The sequence below is a fragment of the Oryx dammah genome, unplaced genomic scaffold (genome assembly GCF_014754425.2).
Source record: "Oryx dammah isolate SB20612 unplaced genomic scaffold, SCBI_Odam_1.1 HiC_scaffold_1, whole genome shotgun sequence".
NCBI lineage: Eukaryota > Metazoa > Chordata > Mammalia > Artiodactyla > Bovidae > Oryx > Oryx dammah.
Window position 1 is genome coordinate 76,588,713 of NW_024070185.1, and position 12,470 is coordinate 76,601,182.

Genomic DNA, 12,470 nt, shown 5'->3' on the forward strand with positions numbered 1-12,470 from the left:
AGCCACTGTTTCCACTGTTTCTCCATCTATTTGCCATGAAGTAATGGGACCGGATGCCATGATCTTCATTTTCTGAATGTTGAGCTTTAAGCCAACTTTTTCACTCTCCTCTTTCACTTTCATCAAGAGGCTTTTTAGTTCTTCATTTTCTACCATAAGGGTGGTGTCATATGCATATCTGAGGTTATTGATGTTTCTCCCAGCAATCTTGATTCCAGCTTGTGCTTCTTCCACCCCAGCGTTTCTCATGATATACTCTGCATATAAGTTAAATAAGCAGGGTGGCAATATAAAGCCTTGACATACTCCTTTCCCTATTTGGAACCAGTCTGTTGTTCCATGTCTAATTCTAACTGTTACTTCCTGACCTGCATACAGGTTTCTCAAGGAGCAGGTCAGGTGGTATGGTATTCCCATCTCTTTCAGAATTTTCCACAGTTTATTGTGATCCACACAGTCAAAGGCTTTGGCATAGTCAATAAAACAGAAATAGATTTTTTTTCTGAAGCTCTTGCTTTTTTGATGATCTAGCAGATGTTGGCAATTTGATCTCTGGTTCCTCTGCCTTTTCTAAAACCAGCTTGAACATCTGGAACTTCACGGTTCACATATTGCTGAAGCCTGGCTTGGAGAATTTTGAGCACTTCTTTACTAGCGTGTGAGATGAGTGTAGTTGTGCAGTGGTTTGACCATTCTTTGGCATTGCCTTTCTTTGGAATTGGAATGAAAACTGACATTCTCCAGTCCTGTGGCCACTGCTGAGTTTTCCAAATTTGCTGACATATTGAGTGCAGCACTTTCACACCATCATCTTTCAGGATTTGAAATAGCTCAACTGGAATACCATTACCTCCACTAGCTTTGTTCGTAGTGATGCTTCCTAAGGCCCACTTGACTTCACATTCCAGGATGTCTGGCTCTAGGTGAATGTGAGTGATCACACCATCATGATTATCTGGGTCGTGAAGATCTTTTTTGTACAGTTCTTTTGTGTATTCTTGCCACCTCTTCTTAATATCTTCTGCTTCTGTTAGGTCCGTACCATTTATGCCAAGAGTGGGGAACACCAAGTCTAAGTGGCTTCATCCTTTTGTTTTAGCACCAACTTTATCAAATGTTTCACCTTGAGATGATAGTTCATTTCAAATATTTTGGAACAGTAGTAAAACTTGAGAATTTTGTTTGAAGAAGACAGTCATTCTTAGGCTCTGTCATCTCCCCTCTTCTTACCCTCCCCACACCCATAGGAGTTTCTGTAAATGTCTTGGTCTCCTGTGGTGTTCTGAGAGTCCAAAAGTAGAAACAACCCCTGCTTTTTGGTGGCAATTGTGGTTACTGGCTGTTTATTTATAATTGTAACTTATTATGTTTACAAAGTCGAGGTGTCCATTAATCACCAGTGTTATCTGTCTGTTGGGCTCCTCATAAATTTTTCATGAATTTTATTTTAATATATCTGCTTATACAGTGTTTGTACTGACATAGGTGCCTTAAATTGCAAATTGCTAAATTATAAACCCTATTGGAAATTTTTGAAAAGGGGATATATAGAACCATTCATGACCCTAACAGATTACGTATATGTGTTATTTAAAAAATATTTTAATGTTTCATATTTTTGTAGTCACTTATATTAATATATTAGTTAATCTTCAGTTGACCTGTGCCCCAGTCTATCTATCCAATTGGCTGTCTCCATTGAGTCCTTATTTCCCAAGGTCTTAAAGTCCCCTTACACTACAGATAAGCCCCTGAAGGTATAAGAAATTATATTTTACATTTCCAGAATTTATTTGAATAAAGCAGTATTGAATCTTGAAATATAGATCTGTCTTAAACCAGATGAATAGATTATACAACTCAATTTAAATAGCATCCCAGGATCTTGAGCTACATCGATGGTTCAATGAATATGCATGAAGATTCCAGGAATTGTTGCTGCCAGTTTTTCTCCTGGTATTTGAGGAGTTTCCCACTGCCCTTTCTCAATCATTTCTGTCTGAGAAGGGTCAGTGCCCTCTATTAGTGACTAGCACAACTTTCTTCAATAGAAAACCATAATCATATTACATTGAAGAGCTCATTTTTTTTGGTGCCTCGGGGCAAACCTTTAAACTTGAGTTTCATACTCCTAGGAAATATTTACTTCAAACTTAGATTTTGTAAATTACCAAATAAAAATAGATGTATTTGCAGTGTAAGGTACATTATTGGGCTATTGCCCAACTCCAATGATGAAAAGGCAAAGTCAGCATAAAGTGGGTCCGTGAAATTCTCTTGATTAATGTTGCAAATGTTCATGTTCCATCCAGCTGCTCCAGACTCCTTTCACTGGTCCTGTGCACTTTCCCTGGTTTCTGCTCCTAAGGGCTAGCATCTGAGACCTCCTTCAGAGGCTTAACCTTGAACTTGTGTCACACTTCCCCCACCCCAGTACACACACACACACACACACACACATACACACACACACAGAACTGAAAGTAGCTGGGAGCTCAGTACTCTGCACTCTCTTCCCTCAACTGCTTTGCTGATAACTGACTGGTTTAGAAGGAGCAAGCTCACTCCCTTGCCTTTAGGCTAGGCCAACTCTGTTGGGTAATTCACAAGTTCTCTGCAGGATATATGGTGTAATTTACACTCCAGAGCTCCCTGTGGGGTCAGGCTGAGACTGAGACTTCACCTGAAATTGCAGCTTTTCTTGGATGTTCTTCTTCCCTTTACCGCTTTCCTCTCTCCTGGGACCCCTCCTTGGATAAATCACCTGCCATGAATGCTGCGCTCTGAGTCAACTTCTGAATAACTGACTTAAGACAGCATTTTCTGCAGGAGCTCTAAGAAATTAAATATGTTACTTGATACTTTTATAAATATATTTAAAACTTTTTAATCCCTTGTCTGCCAATCTGAGCTATAATCTGCAAGTGAGTGATCTTAAAATTTAATTAAAAATTTAAGTGAGGTATAGATTATAGTTATCATTTATTGAGGGAAGCCACTGTGTGCCACTTTCTTGACACATTTTCTTTGATTTTCATAATAAGCTTGCATTTTAAGGATGAGTTAATTGAAGTCCAGAGGCATTTATTAACATGCCCAAGTCACAGAGCTAGTAATTGGCAGAACCACAATTTGAACCCCAAATCTTTCTGGTTTTAATGATTTAACATTTTTGACTGCTGCCCTGCTGACTCCCTTGCCTAGTTCTACTTCTAGATGCTATCAAAGAGGCATCCCAACATCAACGTTCATATGACTTATTAATATTGGAGGAAACTGTCTCTTTATTAAGTGATAGCAAAATGCATTACCAAACACCAAACTTAATTTCTCAGAATGAGAGTGATTGAAAATGATTTCTAATAAGTGCTTGAATCACATCATATCCATTTGTTGTGAACAGGGAGTTCTCTGTCCAGTTCATGACCGAATCTGGGGTGTTTCATAGAAAAACAGAATTACAGAGAAGTGGAAAACAGAACAGGGCATCAGGAATGTGCTCCCAGAGCAGAGGATGGAGGTTTCTCTCATGGCTGTCTTTCCAGGATGGCCATGCTCAGTGCTGCGACCGTATGGTACCAGGATGCTGTTTAGAAAATGACTGTCCTGGCCCCTAAATGGAGCATCATGTTCTGATACTCTAACTCCTCTACAAGAATCATCAGTCTGTTCCAAAGAGAGATCCTTAAAGAAAAAAAAAAAAGAAGGCTAATGGCAATGATGGCTTGGTCATCAAGATGGACTTCCATCGGCCACCTGTGTTGGAACCTGTTTGAGTTATTCGTTGCTGACACAAACCCTGCACATGTAAAAATTTCAGCAAAAGTACACAGAAACCATATCAGAAGTCTTTGAATTTTCTCTAAGGTGTTACCAGCACTTATTACAAACTCTAGCTGTTCCCTCTTTCTCAAGTGCCCTCCTCTACTCCTTAGTCTGATTATTTCTTACTTTATCTTTTAAAGATGAAGCTCAAGCATCACTTCTTCCAGGAAGCTTTCTCTGATACTTCACAATGGACAAAGTTCTTTTTTTTGTGGATTTGCATATGGGCTTCCCAGGTGGCACTAGTGGTAAAAGAACCTGCCTGCCAATGCAGATTAGACATAAGAGACATGGGTTCAATCCCTGGGTCAGGAAGATCCCCTGAAGGAGGACATGGCAACCCAGTGCAGTATTCTTGCCTGGAGAATCCCATGGACATAGGAACCTGGCAAGCAGTAGCCTATGGGGTCTCACAGAGTTGGACACAACTGAAGCAACTTAACACAGCATGTTTGTATTTGTACCATGAATAATCATCCAGAAAAATTCTTAACCCATCATGTTGAAAGAATATGCATACTTATTACCCTTCCCATTAACCTGAGATCTCCTCAAGGTCAATGATTTTGTTTTTGAATCCGCGCGTCCTTAGTGCTTGTATGGTGCAAGTCAGGGTTAATGGTCAGTAGGTCAGTAAATGTCTTTTGAACTAAACTATAAGGAAAACCAAAGATTCATGTATTTTTGGTATACATGCTATGTTATTGGAAATTGTTACAAAGCCATCCAAGTGACTTGGGCAGAAGAGACACTGAAGGCAGACACTAGAAGGCAGTAGAAACACTTGGTCAGGTTTTGGGGGCAGGAGGATCTGGAAGAGAGAGGAACTTGGGTTGTGTTCAATAAGCTAGAAGAGATTTGGTAGGCAGACCATCTGAGGGCTGCTAGGGGACATAGTTTAAAAGGTGAGAATTATAATGGAGGACAATCCTTTGAAATGGTAAAGGATGAAAAGAAATTTGCATTTGAGTTCCGATATGGTAGCCAAAGGAGCATGGACTCAAGTCCTGCTCAGTTCTTTTTTGGTGGCTTATCCTCTCTGAGTTTCTTCTCTCCCTCTCTTTTTTTAATCTGTAAAATCAACATACCAGCCTCACTTTCAGAGAGGAATTCTGATTTAATTTAAAGGTTAATAAGATAGTGCTCAGTAGATATTAAGGGTTCCCTAAAGTTTCATAAAGTTCACCTCAGATCCTTTCAGTGTTTCTTATCAGTGGGGGGAAGTTGATTAGTTGGGAGGGACAATGATGAGAGAATAGAAAGTGTGTAACAGTGGACTTGTATCCATTTTTCTTCCAATAAACATCTTACTGAGGATACACAGTGGGTCAGGCGCAGGGAGTAAATATGTGTACATCATTACTTGTCTTCCAGAAGTTTGTAGTCTAGAGGAAGTCTGACATCTGAGAAGGTGACGTGGCAGTAATCTAAATAGCCCCATGTAGGAGGGGACTGATTTATTGAGGGCAGAAGGAGAAAGGGGTGACAGGATGAGATGGTTGGATGGTATCGCCGACTCAATGGACATGGGTTTGAGTAGACTCCGGCAGTTAGTGATGGATAGGGAGGCCTGGCATGCTGTGGTTCATGGGGTCGCAAAGAGTTGGATACCACTGAGGGACTGAACTGAACTGAACTGAAGAGAAATCAGAGAGTACTTCACAGGGTTGTCAGCCCTCTAGTAGAGTCTGGAAGGTTGAGTAGAGGAGGAGACGGTGGAGAAGGCACCTGTCCTAGCATGAAGGTTCTTATCAGGTAGTTTGGATGTTGCTGGAGGAGCAGATACAAGAGGACAGTGACACGAGATGATAACGGTAGGATGGACAATGACCAAAATGCAAAAGGTCTTCCTGTGTGCCATGGAGTTCAGGATTACTCCTGAGGTCACAGGTGAGCTGCTGAATTTAGGGATTGGTCAGGAAGTCACTGAGAGGCAGGGTTAGAACATCTCAGTGTGAAGAGTGATCTTGTTTATGTTGATTTCTTGGCTTCTGCCATGACTTTTTACTTTCTGCCTTGATTTGCTATTAAAGTTGGAAGTGATTAATAAAACTGTTCATATGAATTATAATAACATTACTATTTTTTAAAAAATTCTGTTTTCACAGTCTTCACATTGTATTGATGGACTGTAAATCCTTGAGTGGACTTGCTTATTAAATAACTAATGTGGGATTTGTTCACTTCTTCAACAAACGCTCTGGGCCAGCAAGAGACCCTTCCCTGTGATAGACCCTGAGGACAGAGAGAGAGGGAGATGGCAATAGATTGATTGATGTATAGGGCATGGGGAAAATGTGGTAGTGGGTGGAGGAGGTGAGGGGAGTCCTGTTGATCTCTCTACCTGATTGCTGTGAGGAAGGGGATGAGTAAGAGTTGGTTATCAGCAAATCTGAGATGTTGTTTCTCCATTGTTGACTTTAATCTTTTTGGAATCCGGTAGATAGTAAGAGACTCTCTTTCTCTTTCTCTCACTCACTCAAAATGGCAGCATTGAAACTACATCTACCACCACTCACTGGGTGTATCTGAAGTCAGATGTAGGAAACGATGCCCTGTGTGTATTCCTTTTTCTGGCATTTCCTCAGAAGGAGCATAATAGCCAGTTTCCAATCTAGAAGTCAAAGAATTGGATTTGAGAATAACAGCTCTATATTTTTCCCTTTAGCTTCAAAAGAACATTTAGCTTTGTTTTTATTGTTCTGAGTTCCTGCTCTGTGCTACCTTCTGTGCTAAGTACATAACATATCTGATCTCTCTTAATTCTTCAGCACAGTGCTGTGAGATAAGGCATCATTCTCTTTATTTTTTAAATGGAAGGGAGGTTATATTTCACTTGCCTGAGGCCATGCTCCCCTTAAGGAGGCCAAACTCAGGCTGCCTCTGGACAGATATGCCTGAAACTCTCTGACCTGCCTTCATTTCTGCCTTTGTTTATTTTCTGTGACCTTTCTTATCTCAGTGTTTTTTTTCTCTTTCTTATTCATTTGGTAAATGTCATCTGTTGGCCCTGTGGTCACAAGCACACGCAGCCGAGTGGGAAGCCCCTAGAAGGGAATGTTCAAGTTTGAGGGGATAGGACTAGACAACTAGTCAGTAAAGAGGCCAGTGGCCTCATCTCCAAGGGTAGTTTTTCAGTAGGATGGATGCTTTGTAAGCTAGCCCTCAAGGGACACAGTTTAACCTCACCTGTGAATCTAAAAGCCCTGGTTGGAGAGGGGGGCTCTGTGCCTGACACTTTTTATACTTCATCTTACTTGTCTCCTCAATAGCCCCATCTGTTAGATGTCACTGACCTCCTGGCTACACATGAGGAAACTGGAGGCTTAGGTTATATGACTTGCCCAAGGCTTGTTTGAGGTGAAACATGATAGCTTGTTTCTGGCATCCAAAATCTTCATGCCAGAACTCTCTCAGAGTGAATTCTTTAGAACGCTAGCAGGGGAAGGGGTGGTTTGTGTGGTCCTGTTGTCAAATACAGAAAACACAGCACCCTGCAGTCCCTTTTCAGAGAGGCAGGGTGTACATTGCCTATTAAAGACCATCTCTGTTGAGAGTTCTCAGTAGAGAAATCTTTGAATTAAGTGCACCTCAGCTGTTTGAGGCTAGTATCCTGTGCTTTCACATCCTGAGTTTCCTCAGAGCTCACTGTAGGGAGTAGCTGCAGTGTGATGGCTACTAGATGGCAGGTTTTCCTTTCTTTCCCGAATTTCCTCAGGGCTGACTGTCTCACGTTGGAGGGCTGCAGTTGCTGATGACTATGACATCTTTGTTTACTGATGTGGCAGGCAACGCTGCAATTCTTATCTGTTGGACCCAGGATTTCCTAAGCATATTCTACCACAGAAATCTATTTAAAAGCACGTCAGTAAGCTCACCAGAAACAAATGTGTGGAATACTGAAATACACCTTGCTGCCTTTCCAACTATCTTTTTGAAGAGAGAGTATGGAGAGGAGGAAAGGAGGAAGGAGAAGAGAAGACCAAAGAAATGGAAGAAGGAAACAGTGGAAGAAGGAAAAGGAATGAAGTAAAAGTGCAACCAAGTATTTCCTGATACAATTCTAAAATAAATTTCCACCTTTCATTTATTTCTGGACCCTCTCCCATGCTTTTCAGATTGGCTCACCAACTTTCCCCCAAGTGAATAAGATGAGACAGAGAGATTGGTTTATTTGGGCTGATGACACTTTTTTAAAAAAGGGTCTGTGAGGCTGAGAGGCTGCCTGTGTGGGTGATTGAAACCTATGGCCAAGAAGAAAGAGTGAGGAAGTGGTCAGGTGGTCAGGTGGGGACAGACTGCTTCTCTGAGCTCTCACAGCAAGGGAGTGATAGGGTTGGGACCACAGCAGAGACCCCTGAAGCGCTGCCCACTGGGTTTTCCCCCACAGAACATTTGCTTTCCCAGAGTCTGTCTTATGTCCACATATTATGTTCTCTTTCCCTGTTATGCTTAACCCATCAGCATAAGCTTTACCAGAAATACAGTTACCAGCAATATAAACTGTAAGATTGTAATTTGCTCTGTTTCTTTTATTCTTGCTACAGTCAAAAGACTCTGTCTTCTCTAGGAAGATCTTTTCCTGTGTGTTCCCTTTGCTACCAGTTCTTTGAATAGAATGTGTTTATAATTCACAATGAAGGATCAGTTCAGTTCAGTTCAGTTCAGTCGCTCAGTTGTGTCTGACTCTTTGCAACTCCATGGATTGCAGCATACCAGGCCTCCCTGTCCATCGCCAACTCCTGGAGTTTACTCAAACTCATGTCCATTGAGTTGGTGATGCCATCCAACCATCTCATCCTCTGTCGTCCCCTTCTCTTCCTGCCCTCAATCTTTCCTAGCATCAGGGTCTTTTCAAATGAGTCAGCTCTTTGCATCAGGTGGACAAGATATTGGAGTTTCAGCTTCAACATCAGTCCTTCCAATGAATATTCAAGACTGATTTCCTTTAAGATGGACTGGTTGTATCTCCTTACAGTCCTAGGGACTCTCAAGAGTCTTCTCCAGCACCACAGTTCAAAAGCATCAGTTCTTCTGTGCTCAGCTTTCTTTATAGTCCAACTCTCATATCCATACATGACTACAGGAAAAACTATAGCCTTGACTAGACAGACTTTTGTTGGCAAAATAATGTCTCTGCTTTTTAATCTGCTGTCTAGGTTGGTCATAGATTTTCTTCCAAGGAGTAAGTGTCTTTTAATTTCATGGCTGCAATCACCATCTGCAGTGATTTTGGAGCCCCCCAAAATAAAGTCTGCCACTGTTTCCACTGAGGGATAATTCATAACAAATATTCATATTTCCCACATTTAAGTGTACAAGCACTCATAATCATGTACTCAAGAATGTTTTCAGTATTCTTTCTTAGACCAATGTTCAGTGATTCATATGGACTTTCTGGGTTGGTGGAGATATTTTTATGAAAAATGTTAGAGCTTATACAAATATCAGACTGTTAATATGCATATAATATATATTAGTTGTTGCTAGAGCCTTGCTATCAAAGTGCAGTACTTGGACCAGCATCATCAGTATCTCTTGGGAAATTGTTACTTGGGCTTCATTCCAGACCTACTGAATTCCAATCTGCATTTTAATGAGATTCCCAGGTGATTTATGTGTTCATTAAAGTTTGAGAAGCCCTGCCTTAGAGTACATACAGGACATTAAGGTTAATCTTCATTTTGTTTATGCCCGTTTTACCTAGCTTCTTATGGCTACCTTTAATAGAGTGAAACAGCTTTGCAGTTTCTATCCCAGTAACTTCATTGTGGGCTGTCTTATACATAATTGCCCAAGAGAGCTATAAAGAATCTCTGAGGCACATAATTAGTCCTCATTAGGTAGGTAGGTGGGTAGACAGAGATATTAATATAGATATAGATTACTTTTTTAAAGCTCTATCAGTAGCAGGTATTGAGAACAGTGAAGGGTCTTAGATTTTATACTACTTGCAAGTCAACAAGTTGGTTTGCCACGATTTCATAGATGACAGCAGAAGACATGAGACTCCTGAATCAAAGGCCCGGGGCTTTATTACTCTTTCCACAGGAAGTGCCATGAGCAGCATATTTACATCAGTTCTCTCCGACCCACATCTCATGGAGGTGATGCAGATGGACCCAGATAGAAGTCTGCACATACTCTGGGTGGTGTTATAGAAAAGGACCCCCAAATTTAGGGAGTCTTGAATTTTAAAAATATGTTTATTGTTGTAAAAGTCATATAAAGCATATTATTCTAACCATATTTATCTGTATAGTTCAGTGGCACTGAGAACATTCACATTGTTGTGCAGCTTTCACCATCATCCATCTCCTGAATTTTTCACCTTCCTAAACTGAAACTCTGTCCCCATTAAGCACTAACTCCCCATTCCTTCATTCCCTGGCCCCTGGCATCTACCAATGTATTTCTGACTCCATGAATTTGACTATTCTCAGTTCAGTTTAGTTGCTCCATCGTGTCTGACTCTTTGTGACCCCCTGTAAATGGATTATCTTGCAAAGTAGTTGATTTCATTTGGCTTTGAATGTCTAAGTAGAGGCTAAATCTTCCAGAAGATTGTAGAAGAGATTTCTTCTTTGACTTCTGGTGTTTTTCCCTGCTCTCAAAGAATTCAAGTGTTTGGAGAAGAGCAATCCATTGCAGAGCAGTCATAATTAATGCTGATATATATGTATATGTATATGTGTATATATATATATATAACAGGCAGGTTCTTTACCATATATATGTTGGGCTTACCTGGTGGTAAAGAACCTGTCTGTTAATGCAGGAGACGTGGGTTCAATCCTTGGGTTGGAAAGATCCCCCAGAGAAGGAAATGGCAACCCATTCTAGTATTCTTCCTGGGAAAATCCCATAGACAGAGGAACCTGGTGGGCTTCAGTCTGTGAGGTCACAAAAGTATTGGACAGGCTTAGCAACTAAACAGCAGGGTCCTACAAACAGATTGTACCTCTTTTTTTTCTTCCCTGTGCTATACTGGTCCTTGCAAAGCAGAAACAGACACAGACATAGGGAATCTGAATCTTTTAAAGTGGGCAGTAAACACACTTCCCCTTTGCTCCAAAGATATTCTGTCTCTTAAGGCTGTTTACCATACAGATATCCTTAAAATGATAATCCAGAACCAATAACAGTGAGTGTCTATCAGTGTAAGATGTACAGAAATACAAGGAACCCACAGAGTATCATCACCCAACCATAGATAGTAGGACATCTTTATTATTAATTTTAGGTCCAATAGTTTTTTTAGAAACCATGGGAAAAAAAGTGTTTCTGAATCCCTAGATTGTACTGAGGGTTGGTTCTATCAGGAAGACTCTAGGAGGTAAATAACTTCTGGTCTGGACATTCACTAAGCCCCTTACAGGAGGGGAGCAATTTACATTAAGAAAACAGAGTGTTTATGTCTTATGAATAGTGGGATCACCTATGGTGATTTATAGTGTGGCTTGCACTGTTTAAGTACGGAGCCTGTTCTCATCCTTGTTTGACATATACGACGTAACTCAGCTCTGAAGAGACTCTGAGAGATGTTTACAAAATTGGCAAATAGTACAAAGGAGAATAGCAGAGGAAAATTTGGACTAATGGTAACTTTTTAATACATAAGTTTTGTTGCCTGTAAATGGATTATCTTGCAACGTAGTTGATTTCATTTGGCTTTGAATGTCTAAGTAGAGGCTAAATCTTCCAGAAGATTGTAGAAGAGATTTCTTCTTTGACTTCTGCTGTTTTTCTCTGCTCTCAGAGAATTCAAGTGTTTGGAGGAGAGCAATCCATTGCAGAGCAGTCATAATTAATCATTTTTTGACAGTGAAGATAGTTTTTGACTATTCAAGTTTGCTTGTAGAAGCTTTTATTTTCTATTTCACGATCTTCTACAATAATGTATGTTTTGTTTGCCCCTGGAAATTTATAGATAGATTTACCTTGAGGCAGGATCATAGTCTAAATGATTTTTTGTTCATTTCCAACAGCATGATTGTTTTCTTCTTTTTAAAAAAGTCTTCCTTTACACTGTGAGTATCACCAGCTTAGCTATTTGCTTCCTTTAAACAAACCAACTGCCAGCTCAACTTATTTCTCTTCTATGGAAAGGCTGGTAGGTGCCATTTGATTGTCGCTGATACTTCTAGAAAAGCAGAAAGCTGCTCAGGTGCCAAGCAGTGATGATTCCTTATAAATGGGTTATCGGTAGAATCATAATGACATATATTTGGAAACCAGACACCTGTGTTTATGGATGAATGAGGAGCTTGGTGAATCCTCTTAGCACTCATGAGGCTTTGTGCCTCTCTCTTTATGAGACTTACCCTGGAATTCCCCTTGGGCTTAGTTTGGCTGCAGAGCTTTGTGAAGTCCCTCTCTGGAGTGCTTTACTGCTGTGTTGACTGAAACAATTTCCCGGAGTTTAAGCATCAGCCCAGACACTGCAGTTCCAATGAAGCTCCTGAAGTGCAAGTCTCCCTCCTGTGTGAACTGCCCAGCTCACAGACCTGGGCTTCACAGGAACCCTTGTAATGTTTCCATCTTTTAGCCTATCGGTACCCATCATATGAGCCTGACATAGTGGACTGACTTGCTCTCCTCTGCCTTCTCTCCCGCAAGCCACGGAGGAGCAAGTAGAAGGAGCT

At 40.8% G+C, this 12,470-nt stretch overlaps 1 protein-coding gene across 6 annotated transcripts in view; it reads left to right on the top strand.

Annotated features, from left to right (window-relative positions):
* Positions 1 to 12,470, top strand: part of NTRK2 (neurotrophic receptor tyrosine kinase 2) — a 396,903-nt gene that overhangs the window by 121,002 nt on the left and 263,431 nt on the right. The window contains exon 12 of one of the 6 annotated variants that reach the window (XM_040244759.1): positions 7,544 to 7,913. The exons of the other annotated variants lie outside the window; for them this stretch is intronic. Coding sequence (XP_040100693.1) covers positions 7,544 to 7,605 — 62 coding nt within the window. The 3' untranslated portion in view covers positions 7,606 to 7,913. Of the gene's footprint in view, positions 1 to 7,543; positions 7,914 to 12,470 lie in introns of those variants that run through there. 6 annotated transcript variants of the gene reach the window in all.